Genomic DNA, 20260 nt, shown 5'->3' with positions numbered 1-20260 from the left:
CAGGCTACTGAACAGCAAAGCAGATGCTCTCTTTTTCTGGAAGTTTGAGCTGATTAGACAGTTTTGCAGAACATTCTTGCAAGTATGTGTCCACAACTTCCATGGAGGAAGAGCCTCAGATCAAGGTAAGTATTTTGAGTTCGACAGGCTATGCAGGAAGAGAGGGGGCCACCCCAAGGCACAAGCTTCTATGACAATGTTTGGATTTTATACATTAGTTTCTCCTGTAGTGCTCTGCTCCAGATTTTCAGATATCAAAGGGCTAGAAGACAGCTGGACTAGGAATTTGCTGTTCAATGATTTTTCACTGGTGTCTGAATCTTCATCACCCCATTTCAGGCCTTATTGGCAAAGAAAATGGAGTCACTTGCCATTTTCTTCCTCAGCTCATTTGACAAATGAGGAAAGTGAGGCAAAAAGGGTTAAGTGACTTGCCCAGGGTTACACAGACTAGGTAGTGTCTAAGTACAAAATTGAACTCAGGAAGATGTCTTCCTGACTCCAAGAACAGCACACTATACACATCACCACTTAGTTGCTCTGGACAAGGAATAGGATAGCAGTCATCAGGGACACTTTAGATCTGGAGGGCATGAACCATGAATGTGTGAAAGTTTTTGAAACCTTGAAGATAAAAGCCCTAGCCATGTTTGTCTAGAACACATGAGAATTGATGCAGCTTATAGGGGACAAATGCTTTGCCTTCAGCAAAGTAGGGCCTGGGTATTATTATAAAGTACTAAAATGTAAGTAATGAAGAAGTCAAATTTTAACAAGATATTTAACAAGGAAATAATGTTTTCTGCACAAAAATATGGAGAGGCTTCACCTTATTGTAGAAGATGAATTGGAGAGCAAATCTGCAGTGATAAGTATATGAAGGTTGAAAATCTCTTCATGATGAGAGTTTGAAATCCAAGCACAGGGAGGTCAAGGAGGATGGGCAAAAAACAGTTTTTGCTAAGCCAGTGAAATGAGTTTATTAGAACATCATAACAGACAGCTCAGCTGTGGTGTATCTGAGTTGAGAAAACTTGCTAGAAATGAGTTGTAGCTGGAGGAGTCTCCGCCATGACAAGTGAGATTCTGCATCATTTCTTAGAAGGACAGGTCCTGATACTCCTCTGTCCTTGCCACTTCCCTGCCCTGAGTGCTCCATAGGGATTTCAAGGCCCTGTTGTGGTACCACTCCCATGCCACACGGCTATAGAAGCAGATGGAATGCGATATTCTTACAAGAACATGGAATTAGTCCAAAGCAGGGAGAGAGAAGGTTCAGATGACAGGCCAGGATCAAATGATTTTTCAGTAGCCTCCACAGGAAGAATAACTTCCACAGCAAGATGGTCGGTAGCAGCCACAGCCATAGCCACCATAGCCCAGGCCTCCATAGCCATAGCCACCAAAGCCATAGCCTAGGCCACGGTAGCTGCCACAACCACAGCCATAACCAGAGCCATAACCATAGCCTAGGCCACGGTAGCTGCCACATCCACAGCCATAACCAGAGCCATAGCCATAGCCCAGGCCCCCATAGTAGCCACCGTAGTTGCACATTGTGTCAAGATTCACTTAGTTGGATGGATGTCAAAGGTAGGCTGTGTGAATATGTATGGCACTGTCTGCACAGGGGATTTTATACATTTCTAGCAGGAGGTGTGGCAAAATTAGGCCAGAATTACATTATTCCCATTAGACAAATTGCCAGGGCAAAATCACATTTTTGTCATTGTTTGGTCCCTGACAACAATACCTCCAATGTATAAAAGGTTTTTCCTCTTGTTTTTGTTGTATCTCTGAGAAGGTTCAGCCATTATCTCATTCCTGTAATGAGAAATGATTATAGTGTTGCCAAAGCTGATGTGTTTAATGTGGCTGATGCCCTACACATACTTCATGGCAGCCCTCTCCCAGTAGTCATTGTCCTCATTCCATCACACTTGCTTCTCTGTCCTTCTGATTGTTTATCTGCTTTTTGGAACACTTTCCCTTTTCATTAGTGCTTCTTGAGACTCAAGTGACAGCCCTGCAAATTTCTGCAAATTTCAAATAGGAGTTGAGATTGTGTTGAAAAATATCTTTGTGGAATGTGTGCATCAAACAACTATTCCAAAAGCAGCCAAAACACAACCCCCCTCCCTGGTGTTTGCACTTTGATATCCACTGTGCCTAAGAATTAAGGTAGAATGAAATGTCAACTGAATTTCTGTCTTTGTACGCCTCCAAGTTTCTAGACTCAGCGAGAGTACCAAGGTACCTGCCACCAACACAGAGAGTTGATGAAAGAAGACCTTTGAGGTAGAGGCACAAGTTACTTGGAGAAAGGGGCAAGGCCACACATGCCACAGATAAGTTTGGAAATGAGAATATAATAGACCAGAAATAGGGGAAGAAAGGAGAGAGGTAAGGATTCTGGATAAGGTGGATAGCCAGCCAGTGCAAAGGCAAGCAGCAGGGACATGCAGAGCATTGTCTGAATGAAAGAAAGTAGCCTATCACTTATAGGATCCCAAAATGTAGGTAGGGATATAAAGTGTACTTTGAATTGAAAGGTGGGATTGGGCCAGCTAAAAAAGAGAATAAAATGTCAGACAGAAGCTATTTAAATCATCATAGAATAGGAAGCAACTGTCATTTACAGGATAACAAGTGTGGGGTCCTGGAGTCTTGGGAGTTTTAGAAGACTGGAAGTCAGAAGTATGCTTTGGGAAAATCCATTGGGCAGCTGAGTGGAGAGAGGATCTGGGTGGGAAAAAGATTAAGTGGAGGAAACACATCATAGAATCTTTCAGAGAGGTGTTATTAGGGCCTGATCAAAGGTGAGAACTATATGATTAGAAAGAAATATTTGGATGCTCAGGATGTTGTGAAGGTAGAACAGACAAGTTTAGTTAATTAATCATATATTTGCATTGATAGTGTAGTGTCAGAGAAGTCCCTGAAACTGCGAACCTACGATCTTGGCCTGATTTTGCTGCTCTTGAAAGAAATAGGGAAGTTGAGAAGAGGTAGGGTGCTTTGTTTGAGGCAGGTTGAGGAAAATGCTTCTAGACTTGGAGTGGTTTGAGATATCTATGGGTCTTCAAGTTGAAATTGTGTACATTGACTATTCATGATGTGGGTCTGGATCTCAGGAGACATACAGGTCTGGATCTGGACATGTGGCAGTAAGTTGCCCAAGGAATGTCTTGGAAACCCTAGGACCTGGGATGGGTCTACTCTCATCTTTTGAGAGAGCATGGGTAAAAGAAAGAAAAGAGACAGAACATTAAGCTTCATTTGCATAAAAGGACATGAAGACACAGTAGTTAAAATGAATGAGAAGTAGCAATCAGGCAGGAAGAACAGTCAAGCACAGCAGGAACAGCAGTTGGCCAGCATTGCCCAAAGCCAAAGGGAGATCGAGAAGCAGGAAGATTCAGAAGAGGCCTTTAGCTTTAGCCATGAACACAGCATTGGACAAGTTGGAGACAGCAGTTTCTCTTGAAGGTGAGGGTCAGGAATGTGATGGGGAGGGCTTCCAAAGAGAGTAAAATAAGAACAGCTAAAGACCCTGAGTAGGCCTCAAACACTTCAGCATAGCCATCCAGTTTTTATGTGTGGAAGTAATAGGAAGTGCTGTAAATATGGGGTTGGAGGGATCTTGCAATCTGGGCATAGAAAGAGAGTTCACTGAACCAGTGGGTTCAGGAGACCTGCTGGTCTGGACCTGGATGGGCTACGGAGTGTCAGAAAGCAACTGAGCCATTGGCAGATGAGGTGGTCACCAACTGAGAAAGTCTAGTTGAAAGAAGGCAGGCTGTAGCTTTTTAGCTGTGGAACATTTCAGAAATTTTTCAATTGACCAGGAGAAAAATAAGGTCAGTAGAGTTGGGGGAGTCAGAGGTGTGTCATCCCTCCTCCCAGCTTCTAATCCTATCACAACTGCACTCTGAAGCTCCATGTCACATGACAATCCAAAATCCTGCTGTGACCTTGAGATTTCATGATGGGGAATACAAGGGATTGGAGATCAGGAAAATGGAGGTGGTGATCTATCTGTCATGTGCTGTGCTCAGTGCGTGACTGATCTTTGGCTAAGCTGAAGAGAATCCAGAGAAATCCAGACCGCATGGTAGAAGGCCCTCTACCTCAAGACCCAAGAGACTCATTTCAAGGAACTTGGACTCTTGGGTTTAGAGGACACTCGGGGCCTTATCCTAGCTCTCTTAAGGTGTTTGAATGGTCACCATATAGTGTAAGTAGGAGATCTGTTCTGTTTGTCCATAAAGAGGATAACATGGATTCAGAAATGAAATTTCCCTTATCAGCTGATTTTTGTCTTACCTAGAGAATGAAGTATTCTTTGCTTTGTGAGATGTATTGAAGGGAAAAATGATCTTCTTCCTGAAGGATTTGTTTCCATTGAATTGATTTTCATAGAATGTCTTCTGACAAATGATTGGTCAATCTTTTGGAGTCATTTTTAGGGAGAAATCAATAGTGTGGCTGTTGAAGGCATTTCCCTTTAAAATCCAGTGAATATACTGAAACCTACATGCATTTTCAATGAAGAACAATACCTAGGAGTGATACACAGCAATAGAAATTCATTTTAAGGACCCACATATACAAAAATATTTATAGCAGTTCTCTTTGTGGTGACAAAGAATTGGAAATCAAGGGGATATCCATCAATTGGGGAATGGCTGAACAAGTTGTGGCATATGCATGTAATGGAATACTATTGTGCTATAAGAAATGATGAGCAGGCTAATTTCATAAAGACTTAAAAGTGGACTGATGCTGAGTGAAGTGAGCAGAACCAGGAGAACATTGTACACAGTAACAGCAAGATTATGTGATGATTAACTATGATAGGGTTAGTTCTTCTCAGCAATGCAATGATCCAAGACAATTCCAAGGGACTCATGATGGAAAATGCTCTCCATATCCAGAAAAAAACAACAACTGTGAAATCTGAATGCAGATCTAACCATAATATTTCTACTGTTTTTCTTTTTTGAAGTTTTTCCCTTTTGTGCTGATTCTTCTTTCATAACATGACTAATGCAGAGAGAAGGGAGGGAATGAGGGAGAAAAATTTGGAACTCAAAATCTTATAAAAACAGATGTTGAAAACTATCTTTACATGTAACAGTAAAAAATAATAATATTAAGATTGGGAAAAATAGAAATTCATTTTATGCTAACAAACTGCAGGAGGGTTAAGATCCATCTGTGATGACACTTGTAGTGCTTCTTCTACTTCCTGAAGCAAAAAATCAATCAATAAAAATTTAGTAAAAGATGAGGCCCATTCAAGGTACAAGATTGAATTTTAATGTTAAACCTTCATATATAGCTCTCTTCTGCAATATTTGTGATGAGTCATTCACTAGTTCTGTGCTCCAGATCTTCAGATTCCTTGGTGATGACAAAGTGGTGGAAGACAGCTGGGCAGGGGGTTTGTTATTCCTTCATTTTTCACTCATGTGTGAATCTTTGTTACCGATTTGAAAATTTTTTTGGCAAAGAAAATGGAGTCATTTACCATTTCCTTCTCCCATTCATTTACAGATATGAAAACTGAGGCAAACAGGGTTATACAGACTAGTTAGTGTCTGAGGCCAGCATTGAACTCAGTAGGATGGCTTCTTTTTTAAAATAATAAACAGTTTTATTGAAAGTTTTTAATTCCAAATTTTATCCCTCCTTTCCTCCCTCCCCTCACTCCTCCCTGAGGCAGCAAGCAATCAGTTATAGGCCATACATGTGCAGTTATGTAAAACATTACCATATTAGTCATTTTGTACACGAAAAAATGAAAGTGAAAAAATAGCATGCTTGAGTTTGTGTTCAGTAAATATCAGTTCTTTCTTTGGAAGTGGATAGTATGGTTCATTAATCCTTTGGGATTGTCTTAGATCATTGTATTGCTGAGAATAGTTAAACCATTCATAGTTCTTCATCAAATAATATTGCTGTCACAGTGCACAACATTCTCCTGGTTCTGCTCACTTCAGTATACATAAGTTTGTATAAATCTTTCCAGGCCTTTCTGAAATCTTCCTGCTTGTCATTTCTTATAGAACAAAAATATTCCATCACCATCATATACCACAGCTTGTTTAACCATCCCCCAGTTGATGGGGATTCCTTTGATTTCCAGTTCTTAGCCACCACAAAAAGAGCTGCTAGCAATATTTGTGTACAAAGAGGTCTTTTTCTCTTTTGGAGGATGTCTTTGGGATATGAACCCAGCAGTGGTATTGCTGGGTCAAAGGGCATGCACAGTTCTACAGCCCTTTGGGCACAGTTCCAAATTGCTCTCCAGAATGGTTGGATCAGTTCACAACTCCACCAGTAGTGGATTAGTGCCCCAGTTTTCCCACATCCCCTCCAACATCCAATATTTTCCTTTTTTGCTATATTTGCCTCTCTGATAGGTGAGAGCTGATACCTCAGAGTTGTTTTAATTTGCATTGTTTTGATCAATAGTAATTCAGAGCATTTTTTCATATGATTATAGACAAGTTTGCTTCCTTTGTCTGAAAAGTGCCTTTTCATATCCTTTAATCATTTATCAATTGGGGAATGACTTGTATCTTTGTAAATTTGATTCAGTTCTCTATATATTTGAGAAGTGGGACCTTTATAGCTTGTTTTCTTGACTCTAGGTCTGAAACTCTCTCCACTGGACCAGTTAGTTGCCTCAGACAAGGAAAAGTCCAAGCCAGTTCTGCCAGTCATCGGAGATAATTTGGATCTGGAGGTCACCAACCATGAACAAGAAACCATGAGCATGTTAAACTTTTTTAAACCTTGAAGATAAAAGCTCTGTCCACGTGTTCACAGAATGTGGGAGAAGGGATACAACTTATACAGAACAAATACCTTCCTGTCAGTAAAGTAGGGCATGGGTAAGTATTGCAGAAATCAAATTTTAGAAAGATATTTAGCAAGGAAATAGTATGTTTTCTGAAAAGAAATCTGGAGAGGCATCATCTCATTGCAAAAGATGAATTAGAAGGAGGACAGGCAGTGACTCCTGGGAGATCTCCCTCAAATCCCTCCAAATCCCTTCAAATAAATCCATAAGACAATTCCTGAAGAAGCAGAACCGACAAAAAGATGGGGTGAGATAATTTTCCAGCCAAAGATGGCTTAGGAAGTCAGCAGAAAAGGTCTGTTATACTGGGGTGAGAGTGGAGTGCAGATCTGAGCCTTAATGCAAAGACCCAGACCCAGACCCAGTCCCAGAGAATCAGGCCTCCATAGCCTTGGAACCACCTGAGGAAGTGGCTACTTCTGGAACTCAGCTCATGGACCGGTGAGGGGGTCAAGTGGTTGGCCGGGGGAGATTGCAGGGGTCTCTGCTGGTGCTGAGGTGGAACTCTGTTGTGTTGCTCATATTTGGAATCAGGAAGCAGTCTTGAGTGGTGGCCCAGGTGGGGGAGGGATGCAGGCATGCCAGAGCTTACGACAATAGTGAAACAGAATTCTGTTCCTGGATTAAAGAACAAGCATGCCTGTGGCTACTTACAGATCATAGGACAGGGCAGGGGAATGTAGAAAGTGCCTCTCCTTAAATCGTACCACCTGGGACCCCCTGAAGTTTGGGACAGTGTGCCCTGGAAGCAGTGCCCCATTTTAAGAAGGAGTTAAAAGTCAAGAAATAGGCTGGCAAAATGAGCAGACAGGAAAAAAATGCAGACACTAGAAGGTTTCTTTGGTGACAAGGAAGATCAAAATACACTCTCAGAAGAAGATAACAAAGTCAAAGCTCCCACATCCAAAGCTTCCAAGAAAAATATGAAAAGGTCTCAGGGCATAGAAGTGCTCAAAAAGGACTTTGAAGATAAGGTAAGAGAGGTAAAGGAAAAAATGGAAAGAGAAATAAGAGTGATGCAAGAGGGTCATAAAAAAAGCAAAAGATGGATTAGAGATGAAATCTTCTACAATCACACAGATAAATATATCAAGGTTGAAAATCTCTTCATGATGAGAGCTGAAACCCAAATACAAGGAGCTCAAGGAGGAGAGGTTAAAAAAAGTTTTGCTAAGCCAGTTAAACAAGTTTATTAGAAAATAATAACATACACCTCAGCCATGGTGTATCAAAGATGAGCAAATTTGCTGCCAATGAGCTATTGTTGGAGGAGTCTCCCTCATGATAGGTGAAATTCTGCATCATTTCTCAGAAGAACAGGTCCTGCTGCTTCTCATTCCATGCCAATTCCCTGCCCTCAGTGCTCCATAGGGATTCCATGGCCCTTTTGTGGTAGCTTTCCCATACCACACAGCTGGAGAGGCAGGTGGAATGTGATGTCCTTATAAGGCTGTGAAATTAGCCCAAAGCAGGGAGGGACAGCTTTCCATGACAGGGCAAGAGCAACTGGTCTTTCAGTAGAAGCCAGAAGAATAATAGCTTCCACAGCAAGATGGGCGGTAGCAGCCACAGCCATAGCCACCATAGCCCAGGCCTCCAAAGCCATAGCCACCAAAGCCATAGCCTAGGCCACGGAAGCTGCCACATCCACAGCCATAACCGGAGCCATAACCATAGCCTAGGCCACAGCCTAGGCCACGGTAGCTGCCACATCCACAGCCATAACCAGAGCCATAGCCATAGCCCAGGCCCCCATAGTAGCCGCCATAGTTGCACATTGTGTCAGGATTCACTTAGTTGGATGGATGTTGAAGGTAAGTTGTGGGAGTGTATGAGACCATCTGCACAGGGGCTTTTATACATTTCTAGCAGGAAGTGTGGCAGTTGCAGAAACATAATTGTATAACTGCCATTAACCAAATTGCTGGGGGAAAAATCACATTCTTGTCATAGTTTGGTCCCTGACAATTCCCTTACCTCATTAATGGTTTGTTTTTTTTCTGTTGTTTTGTTGTGTCACTCAGAAGGCTCTGCCACAATCTTGTTCCTGTAATGAGAAATGATTATAGTGTTGCCAAAGCCCATCTGGGTAATGTGGCTGATGCCCTACCCAGGCTTCATGGAAGCCCTTTCCCAGATGGCATTACCCTCCTTCCACACTTGTTGCCCTGGCCTTCTATTACTATATCTGGACTATGGAATCCTTTCTCTCTAAATCAGTGCTTCTTGAGACTCAAGTGACAGAATAGTTTATGCAGATTTCAGATTGTGGTTGAGATTGTGTTGGAGCACATCTTTGTGTAATGTGTCCCTCCAACAACTATTCTCCAAGCAGCCAAAGCACAAACCACCTCCCAAGTGTTTGTTCTGTGTTAGCCACTGTCCTTAGGGTTTGGGATACAATGAAATGTCAACAGAGTCCCTGTCCTTGGGGACCTCTAAATCTCTAAGCTCAGTCAGAACACCAAGGCACCTACCACAAACTTGGAGAGTTGATGAGAGAATATCTCAGAGGCAGAGACACAAGCCACTTGGATAAAAGGGCAAGGCCACAAGGCATGGATGGATTTAAAACTAAGAATATAATGAACCAGAGAAAGTTAGAGGTGAAGGGAGGAGAAAGGAAAGGATTCTGGGCAGGGTGGATAGCCAGAAATTGCAAAGTCCAGCAAAAGACACATGCAGAGCATTGAATGAAAGAAGGTAGGCTAGCACTGGCAAGACCAAAAAATGTGGGAAAGGATATAAAGTGTACTTAGATTGGACAGATAAGATTGAGACAGCTAAAGAAGAAGTGAAATCCCAGCGATATCTATTTATATCAACACAGAAGAAACAACTGGAGTTTACATAACAAGCGTGTGGCTCTGGCAGTAATAGGATACTAGGAGTCAGAAAAATACCTTAGGTAAATTCATTAGGTAGCTGAGTGGAATGATTTGGGTGGGAAAAAGATTGAGTCTAGGAGGCCCATCAAAGGCTCTTGGAGAGATGCCATGAGCGCATGGCCTAAGGTTGGAACTATATGATTGAAAAAATGTGTTTGGAGGCCAGTGATGTTGTGAAGGTAGAACAGACAAGTTTAGTCGACTAATCAGATATTTGTATTGATAGCTTAGGGTCAGGGAAGCCCGTGAGACTGTACACCTGAGATCTTTGCTTGATGTTGGTCCTCTTGAAAGGAGTAGAGAAGTTGAGAAGAGGTAGGGTGTTTTGGATGAGGAAATCTGTTCCAGAATTGGGGTTTTATTCATTCATTCATTTACTCATTTCTTTTTATATTTATTTATTGGTTATCAAGTTGAAGTTGTGTACATTGACAAGTAATGATATGGTTCTGGATTTTAGCAGAGATGCCTGGTCTGGGTCTAGACATGTGGCAGTGAGTAGCTGAGGAAATGTCTCAGAAACCCTGGAACCTAAGGAGGTTCTACTCTTTCATCCTTGGAGAGAGCATGGGTAAAAAAAAGAAGAGACCAAACCTTGGGCTTCAGCCAGTTATTTTACAGGATAGGACAAGATGGTGAGCTAGTAAAGATGAAGAAGAAAGAATAATCAGGTAGAAAGGGCAGTGTCAAGCACATCAGGAAGAAAATACTGATTAAAAAGGATGGAAATTCACAAATAGTAATTATAACTTTGAATGTGAATGGGATGGTTATAGCATCTCTATGGTGGCAAAAACTGGAAATAGCAGGGATCCCCATCAATTGGGGAATAGCTGAACAAGTTTTTGCGTATGGTTGTGATGGAATACTACTGTGCTACCAGAAATGATGAACTCTATTATCTTAGAAAGGTATGGGAAGGCTGGCATGCAATGGTGAAGAGCAGAATGAACAGAACCAAGAGCAGTTGGCCAGCATTGCCAAAAACCAAAGGGAGATCAAGAAGGAGGAAGATTCAGAAGAGGCCCTTAGGTTTATTTATTAGGACATCACTGGACAACTTGTAGAGAACAGTTGATCTTTATCCTTCCTAAATTTTATTGTATTTTTAATTTATGGAATAAAAATATTTCTATACTATCTTTTAAAAAGATGATTGCATATGAGACTGCAAATTTATTTGTACAACTTATTATTCCTTTTACATACATAATGAAGTTACCATATAATTTTTCCCCCTTTTTTTTCATTCCCCACTCCTGTCCTAGAGATGTCTACCATTAGACACAAATAGGTACACACACACACACACACACACACACATATATATATATATATATATATATATATATATATATATATATATACACACACAAGTATAATTATCCTATAAATACTTCTATTTATCAGTTCTTTATCTGGATGCAGACAACTTCTTCATATATCCTTTATTTTATTTTATTTTTTTGCGGGGCAATGGGGCTTAAGTGACTTGCCCATGGTCACACAGCTAGTAAGTGTCAAGTGTCTGAGGCCAGATTTGAACTCAGGAACTCCTGAATCCAGGGCCAGTGCTTTATCCACTGCTCCACCTAGCCGCCCCTATATCCTTTATTTTTAATTTGTGTATCTGTAAGTCACAATGACAGTCTCTCGAAGTTGTTCTTAAAACAATATAACTCTTACTGTATACAATGTTCCCTTGGTTATATTCATTTTACTCTTCAGCATTTCGTGCAAGTCTTTCCATACCTTTCTAAGACCACTGAGCTCATCATTTCTGGTAGCACAGTAGTATTCTATCACAACCATATGCGAAAACTTGCTCAGCCATTCCACAAATGATGGGGATCCCTGTAATTTCCAGTGTTTTCCACACCAAGAGAGCTGCTATAGCTGTCCAATTCACATTCAAAGTTATAATTACTATTTCTGAATTTCCCTCCATATTATTTTAATCAGCATTTTCTTTCTCAGCTTTTCTTTTTCCCCTATGCCTGTTACTTTATCTTCTCCCCCCCCAACCTCCCACTCACCATCCTACCCACCCCTCCAAGAGTTTGTGGGAATTTATTGTGATTTGGGGACCCTGCCTTTGGGCTGAGATTAAAAAGCCTTAGGCCCTCAGGGTTCTTTTCTGTGTAAGAGGGACTGGTGCCCCTCCCCCTCCACTTCAGCCAAGCAGAGAAGCCTGTGGTCCTTAGAGAACTCAGGCTGGGAGGATAGCTGGGGAAAGCCCCAGCTCCCTCTGCCCCGAGGGGAGCTGCCCCGGAGATCCCAGGCTTGTCCTGCCAGGGCCCTGGGCATGCAGCAGGGGGCACGTTCCCCATAAGCCCTGGGTGTGGTACGCACAGGACACTCGAGCCCACTGCCCCCACCCCTCCTCAGCCCTAGTAAGGCCGGCGTATTAGCTTGGTGTGGGGGGGGGGTGCAGGGAGCCCGAGGTTTGAGGGGAGAGAAGAACGATATATACCGGGGTAGTTAGACAGAGAAGGGAGGACGCCGGAGGACTAGGAGAACGGAAGGAGGTTGGTGAGAAAGAGATGCAGAGGTTCAGCATGGCAGTACAGAGAAGAAAATTAGATAGTAAAGAGTAAGCACAAGCAAAGGCAGGAGGGAGACATGCAGAAAGCAGTCAGGTCTTGTATAACTTTGCATTTCTTATCTCTTACATTTATTTTTATAAATAAACCCTGCTTTGATTATTTAGTTAAGAGGCTTCTTAATCGTTTGCTTATCAATTTGGGAGCCGAGCAGTGTGGAAAAATTTGTAAAAGGCCCTAACAGATTGGCTTAGGAAATTAATAGCAGTCAGATAGCCAGACAGTCAAAAGTCAACAGATTAGGCCCCCAGTTAGATTAGACCCCAGCAAGTCAGTTAAAATATTTTTACAAGTTCCACACCACATTCTCCATTTTCTCTTGAAGGTAAGGGTCAGGAATGTGATGTGGAGGGCTTCCAAAGGCAGCAGCTAGTGACCCTGAGTAGGCCTCAAACACTTCAGCATAGCCATCCAGTTTTTATGTGTGGAAGTAATGAGAAGTGCTGTAAATATGGGATTGGAGGGATCTTGCAATCTGGGCATAGAAAGAGAGTTCACTGAACCAGTGGGTTCAGGAGACCTGCTGGTCTGGACCTGGATGGGCTATGGAGTGTCAGAAAGCAACTGAGCCCTTGGCAGATGAGGTGGTTACCAACTGAGAAAGTCTAGTTGAAAGAAGGCAGGCTGTAGCTTTTTAGCTGTGGAACATTTCAGAAATTTTTCAATTGACCAGGAAAAAAATAAGGTCAGTAGAGTTGGGGGAGTCAGAGGTGTGTCATCCCTCCTCCCAGCTTCTAATCCTATCACAACTGCACTCTGAAGCTCCATCAGATGTCACATGACAACTCAGAATCCCACTGTGACCTTGAGATTTCATGATGAGGAATACAAGGGATTGGAGATCAGGAAAATGGAGGTGGTGATCTATCTATCATGTGCCGTGCTCAGTGCATGGCTGGTCTTTGGCTAAGCTGAAGAGAGTCCAGAGGAGTCCAGACCACATGGTAGAAGGCCCTCTACCTCAAGACCCAAGAGACTCATTTCAAGGAACTTGGACTCTTGGGTTTAGAGGACACTCAGGGCCTTGTCCTAGCTCTCTTAAGGTGTTTGAATGGTCACCATATAGTGTAAGTAGGAGATCTGTTCTGTTTGTCCATAAAGAGGATAACATGGATTCAGAAATGAAATTTCCCTTATCAGCTGATTTTTGTCTTACCTAGAGAATGAAGTATTTTTTGCTTTGTGAGATGTATTGAAGGGAGAAATGATCTTCTTCCTGAAGGATTTGTTTCCATTGAATTGACTTTCATAGAATGTCTTCTGACAAATGATTGGTTAATCTTTTTGGAGGCATTTTTAGAGAGAAGTCGATAAAGTGTGACTGCTGAAGGTATTTCCTTCTAAAATTCAGAGGATACACAGCATCCTACATGCATTTTCAATACCCAGGGCTGATGTAAAGTAATAGAAATTCATTTTAAGCTAACAAACTGCAGGAGGGTTAAGATACACCTGTAATGGCACTTGTAGTGTTTCTTCTACTTCCTGAAGCAGAATTATCAATCAATAAAAATTTAGTAAGAACCTACCGTGTGCCAAGTAGAGTGCCAAGGACTAGCTTCCTTCCCTAGGACCCATCTGAGGGACATGATTTTGGGGACAGGCTGGCCTATGGAGCTAAGAATCCAGGCTGCTGAGAAACAAATCAGTTTGTTGCTTGAATTAATGTAAGAGTTTAATATTTGAGTATTGTGCAGGAGACCATGGAAACCATTGGTCCACTACCTCTACTGAAAGGGGGACCTCCACTCCAGGTCATTGTTGTGAGTTGGACAGGCTGTGCAGTTAGCAGAAATAGATGGGGCCCATCCAAGGCAAAAGATTCCCTGACAACATTCAGACTTTATATCTGATTCTTGTGTAGTCCTTGTGGTAGACCATTCAATTGTGCTGTGCTCCAAATCTTCAGATTGCTTGTTGATAAAGTTGTGGAAGATAGCTAGACAAGAGATTTGTTGCTCAGTCTTTTTTCACTTGCGCATGAATATTTGTCACCTCATTTGAGTATTTCTTGGCCACAAAAATGGAATCATTTGACATTTCCTTCTCCAGATCATTTATAGTTGTGGAAACTGAGGCTAATCGGGTTAAGTGACTTGTCTAGGATCATACAGCGTAGTTGGTATCTGAGGCCAGAAGTGAACTCAGAAAGATGAGTGAGTCTTCCTGACTCTAAGTCATCTGTTGTACCATCTAGTTTCCCCAGATAGGGGATAGTCTAAGCCTACCCTGACAGTCATTAGATATTTGGAGATCACAAACCATGAACATGACACCATGAACATGTGAATATTTTTGAAACCTTGAAACCCTGTCCATTTGTGCACAAAACATGGGAGAAGGGATAGAACTTAATAGGTAACAGATGCCTTGCCTTGAGTAAAGTGGGGCCTAGATATTATGACTTACTAAAATGTAAATACTGCAGAAGTCAAAATTTTAAAAAGATATTTAGCAAGCAAATAATGTTTCCTGAACAGAAATCTGGAAATGTTTTACCTTATTGCTAAAGATGAATTGGAGAGCAAATCTTCTGCAATGACAAAGATATATACATGACAAAAGTACATCAAGGTTGAAAATATCTTCTTGATGACAGGCTGAAACCCAAGTACAGGGAGGTCAAGGAGGAGAGGTGAAGCAGTTTTGCTAAGTCAGTGAAATGAGTTTATTAGAAAATCAAAACTGGCAGCTCAACTATGGTGTATCACAGCTAAGCAAACTTGCTGGAAACAAGCTGTTGTTGGGGAAGTCTCCCTCATGATAGGTGAGATTCCCTATCATTTCCCAGAAGGAAGGCTCCTGCTGCTTCTCAGTCCTTTTCACTTCACTGTCATGAATGCTCCATAGTGATTCCAAGACCCGCTTGTGGTAGCTCTTCTATGCCACCCAAATGTAGAGGCAGATGGCATGTGATGTCCTTATAAAGCCATGGAATTACTCCAAGCAGGGTCACAGAAGGATCCCATGACACTACAGGAGCATGTGGTTTTTCAGTAGAAGCCAGAATACCTTCCACAGCAAGATGGGCGGTAGCAGCCATAGCCATAACCACCATAGCCCAGGCCTCCATAGCCATAGCTACCACAGCCCAGGCCTCCATAGCCATAGCCACCACAGCCCAGGCCACCAAAGCCATAGCCACCAAAGCCATAGCCTAGGCCTCGGTAGCCACCACATCCACAGCCATAACCAGAGCCATAGCCATAGCCCAGGCCCCCATAGTAGCCACCGTAGCAACTCATGGTGTCAGGAATTGTTTAGTTGGATGGATGTCAAAGGTAGATTGTGGGAGTATGTACAACACCATCTGCACTGGGACTTTTATATATTTCCAGCTGGAGGTGTGGCAGATGCAGAACCAGAATTGTATAATTGCCATTAACCAAATTGCTAGGGTAAAATTACATCCTTGTCATTGTTTGGTCCCTGACAACAATACCCCCAGCTCATTAAAGTTTTTTTTCCTCTTATTTTGTTGTGCCTCAGAGAAGGCTCTGCCACTGTCTCATTCCTGTAATGAGAAAAGATTATAGTATTTCCTACTATAGTGGTTAATGGGTTGATGTCCTTCCCAGGCTTCATGGCAGCCCTCTCCCAGATAGCATTATTCTTCTTCCATTATACTTGCTGCTCTGGCCTTTTGATACTTTATCTGGGCTATGGAATGAATTTCTTCTCTTTTAATTCATCCTTTTTGAGACTCAAGTGACAGAGTAGTTCACACACATTTCAGATGAAAGTTGAAATTGTGGTGGAGCACTACTTGATTGAATTTGTCCATCCAACAACTATTTCAAAAGTAGCCAAGGTAGGGGCAGCTAGGTGGCGCAGTGGATAGAGCACCAGCCCTGGAGTCAGGAGGACCTGAGTTCAAATCCGGCCTCAGACACTTTAACACTTACTAGCTGTGTGACCCTGAGCAAGTCACTTAACCCCAATTGCCTCACTAAAAAAAAAAAAAAGTAGCCAAGGCATCGACCACCTCCTCAGTGTTTGCACTCAGACTGCCAGCCATTATTGAGGTAATAAAAAATGTGAACAGAGTCCCTCTCCTCAGTGAGGACATGAAAACACCAAGGTATTTGCCATAAACATGGAGAGTTGATAGGAGAAGATCTCAGAGGCAGAGGCACAAGTCACTAGTGGAATGGGGCAAGGGCCTTGTCCACAGTTTGGTTTCAAACTCATAATATTATGGACCAGAGAAAGTCAGAGGGGAAGGAAGGAGAGAGGAGAGGATTATGGGCAAGGTGGACAGACAGTCATTGGAAAGGAAAGCAGAAGGAACACACAGTGGGTTCTCTAAATGAAAGAAGGTGGGCTATCATTGGTAAGAACATAAAATGTGGGGAAAGAAGTAAAGTGTACTGAGATTGCAAAGGTGGGAATGGGCCACTTAAAGAAGAGGGTGAAATGCTAGATAAAAGATCTGTTTAAATCATCACAGAAGGTGGAGCCAAGGTGGAGGAAGAAAGGCAGTAACCTCTTGGAACTCCTCACACAATCTTGTCAAAAACCTCCAAATAATGACATAAGAAAAAGGAATTGGGGGGCAGCTAGATGGCGCAGTGGATAAAGCACCCACCCTGGATTCATGAGAACCTGAGTTCAAATCCGGCCTCAGACACTTGGCACTTAATAACCAAGTGACCCTGGGCAAGTCACTTAACCCAAATTGCCTCACCAAAAAAGGAAAAAGAAAAAAAAAAGAAAGAAAAAGGAATTGGTATTACCAAGAATCACCTACCTGGAAAAAATGGGACTTCAATGAAAAAAGAAGACTTTCAGGTATTCGTGATGAAAAGACCTAAACTGAATAGAAAATTTGACTTTCAAATACAAGACCCTTGAGAAACATAAAAAGGTAAACAGGAAAAAGAAATCATGAGGGATGTTAACTGTTTACATTCCTACATGGGAAGATGATATGTCTAAATTATAAGAACTTTCTAAGTATTAGGGCAGTGAAAAGGAATAAATCTAGACAGAGGGCATAGGTGGGAATTGATGATGAAGGGATGATATCTGTAAAGCATTTATTTTTTATTTATAATTTTTTTTGTGGGGCGGTCAGGATTGAGTGGCATGCCCAGGGTCACACAGTTGGTTAGTGTCTTATGTTTGAGGCCAGATTTAGACTTGGTTCCTCCTGGATCCAGGGCAGGTGCTTTGTCCACTGTGTCACCTAGCTGCCCCATGATGACATCTTTAAAATAAAATTAAGGGGTGAGAGGATCACACTGGGAGAAAGTGAAAAGGAGAGTTGAAATGGGGTAAAATATATCACATAAAAGAAGCAAGAAAAAACTTATGGAGTTGAGGGAAAGATGGAGGAGGAGTGGGGGAGTGAATGAGCCTTACACTCATCAAAACTGGCACAAAGAGGGAATAACATACAAACTCAAGGGGGTATAGTAATATATCTTGCCCTGCAGGAAAGTGGGAGGGGAAGGGGATAAGGGGAGAGGGTGAAGGAAGAGCGGGCAGCTTGGGGGAGGGGCAGTCAAAAACAAACACTTTTGAGGAGGGATAGGGTAAAACAAGATAGAGAATAGAGTAAATATTATGGGAGTGAATAGGATGGAGGGAAACACAGTTAGCAATAGTAACTGGGGAAAAATTTGAAGCAGAGGCAAGAGCAATGTAAGATGAGGATGAGGATGATTGATGAGGATGATGGTGGTAGTAGTAGTACTTACTTTGCTGGTCTATTGTGGAGAAAACTCAGGCATAATAAAGTACTATGTAAATGTTAGCTATTATTGTTGCTCAACCTCATTGGTGTTTTGTAAGGAAATCTCCCTTTAAAGCACTATGTAAATGTAGTTTACTATAAAAAAAAAGATGGAAAGACATACATGAGTTGATGCAAAGTGAAATGTACAGTGTAAAAAATAACAGCAATATTGTAAGATGATCTGCTGTGGATGACTTAGTTATTTTTAGCAATGCAATTATCCAAGACAACTCTGAAGGACTTATAAAAAATGCAGTCCATTTGCAGAGAAAGAACTGATGGTGTCTGAATACAGATGGAAGCATAAAAATAAATAAATAAATTCACAACGAGAAGAACTGGAAAAAAATCATCATGGAAGCAAATGTCACTGTAGTTTCCAAGATAACAACTGTCTGGCTGGGGACTTTTCATAGTTATAGGAGACCAGGAGTCAGAAGAAAGCCTTAGGAAAATCCCTTTGACAGCTGAGTAGAGAGGATCTTGGTGGGGAAATCAATGAGTCAAGGAAGCCAATTAAAGAGTCTTTTGGAAAGGTGCTATGATGGCCTAGTCTAAGGTAGGAACTATGTAATTGGAAAGAAGTACTTGAATGCCAATTGTTGTGAAGGTAGAACGGACAAGTTTAGTCAACTAATCAGATATTTGCATCCATAGTTCAGAGTCAGGGAAGTCCCTGAAACTCAAAAGGTAATGTCTTTGCTTGATGTTGGTGCTCTTGAAAGGAGTAGAGAGGTTGAGAAGAGGTAGGGTGCTTAGCTTAAGGCAAGATGAGATATCTTCTAGACTTGGTAGATTTGAGATGTCCAGTGAAAATCAAGTTGAAATCATCCAGTCATATAAGTTCATGATTTATGAGTGGAACTCAGTTGAAATGCAGGTATGGATATGGAGATGTGACAGTGAGTGGCAGAAAAAGGCCCTTGAAGGCCTGAGACCTAAGGAGGGTTGACTTTCTCACCTCTCTAGAGAGCATAGTGGAGAGAAAAGAAAAGAAGTACAACTTAAAGGTTTAGTCAGTGGGCCTTTGATGATGTGTCTATTCTGCTTGTATACCGTGTATTCACAGGTGGCAATCCCCCTGCCAAACCCCCCCCCAAAAAAAAAAAACAAAAAACAACCATCACCAACTAAAAACTGACTTTCAACTTTGCTGAAGTGAAAAATAATGTTCTTTGCACAATGAGAACTGTCCAGGAGAGAAAGGATCTTGTTCTCAAAGATATTTTCCATTGAAGTGATCTCCATAGAATATCTGCTGACAATGGATCAGTGAATCACTTGGGAGGAATGTTTTGGAAGAAATTGAATGTAGTATGGCTGCTGAGGCCATTTCTGTTGAAAAAACCAGTGGATTCATAGAAGGGCACATCTATTTTCTGAATGTAGATTAAAACCACTAATGATGAATGGGAAAAGAAATTCATTTGAAGCTAACAAACAGCAGGAGAGATAAGATCTGTTGATAGTGGAACTTCTACTGTTTCCTCCACTGTCTGAAATACAAGTTCAATGAATAAACATTTCATGCAATACACATTTGTTAAGCACCTTCTATGTGCCAGGTAGAGTACTAAGCTCTGAGTTTCTTCCCAACAACTCATCTGAGGGACATGATTTTGAGGGGCCACTATGGCATCTGTCTGTGGAATCCAAAAGCCCTGAGGCAGAATGTGGAGCAGCAGAGCCAAAGCTTTCTTTCTCTGGGAGGTTGAGTTAATTAGAGAGTTCAGGTGTTTGAGTGGTTTGAAGGACATCCTTGTAACAATGAGACTACTTCCTCTGTGGATGGGAGGGCCTCATCCCAAGGGCAGTGTTGTTACTTGGACATATTTTAAGGTGCTGTAAGAGATGGGACCCACCTGAGGGTAAAGTTACAAGGCAACCTTCAGACTTGGTATGTGAAACTCTTCTATAGTCTTTGCGGAATGCCATTCACATGGGCTCTGCTTCAAAACTTCAAATTGCTTAGTTACAACAAAGTGGTGAAAGACAGCTAGTCATGGCATAGGCCAAGCCAAATTCTGACAGTCATCAGGGACACCTTGGCTCTGCAGGTTATAAATCATGAACATGAGGCCCTGAACATGTGAATCTTTTTGAAACCTTGAACATGAGATCTCTGTCTTTGGACACAGAGAATGCAGGAAAAGGGATA

General features: G+C 41.8%; 3 protein-coding genes across 3 annotated transcripts; all 3 read right to left on the bottom strand.

Moving 5' to 3' along the window:
* Positions 1 to 1305: 1305 nt before the first annotated feature.
* LOC122745854 (keratin-associated protein 19-3-like) lies at positions 1306 to 1557 on the bottom strand. Its single transcript, XM_043991312.1, has one exon. It carries the CDS (start codon positions 1555 to 1557, stop codon positions 1306 to 1308), a length of 252 nt encoding a protein of 83 aa, XP_043847247.1.
* A 6828-nt stretch (positions 1558 to 8385) lies between these two features.
* LOC122746149 (keratin-associated protein 6-1-like) lies at positions 8386 to 8649 on the bottom strand. Its single transcript, XM_043991619.1, has one exon. The coding sequence runs from the start codon at positions 8647 to 8649 to the stop codon at positions 8386 to 8388; it is 264 nt and encodes an 87-aa protein (XP_043847554.1).
* A 6706-nt stretch (positions 8650 to 15355) lies between these two features.
* Positions 15356 to 15607, bottom strand: LOC122746423 (keratin-associated protein 16-3-like). Its single transcript, XM_043992003.1, has one exon. It carries the CDS (start codon positions 15605 to 15607, stop codon positions 15356 to 15358), a length of 252 nt encoding a protein of 83 aa, XP_043847938.1.
* Positions 15608 to 20260: the final 4653 nt, after the last annotated feature.

Source organism: Dromiciops gliroides, chromosome 3, assembly GCF_019393635.1.
Source record: "Dromiciops gliroides isolate mDroGli1 chromosome 3, mDroGli1.pri, whole genome shotgun sequence".
Taxonomy (NCBI): domain Eukaryota; kingdom Metazoa; phylum Chordata; class Mammalia; order Microbiotheria; family Microbiotheriidae; genus Dromiciops; species Dromiciops gliroides.
Note: the sequence above shows the minus strand (reverse complement) of the source record. Positions and strands in the feature narration are given on the sequence as shown.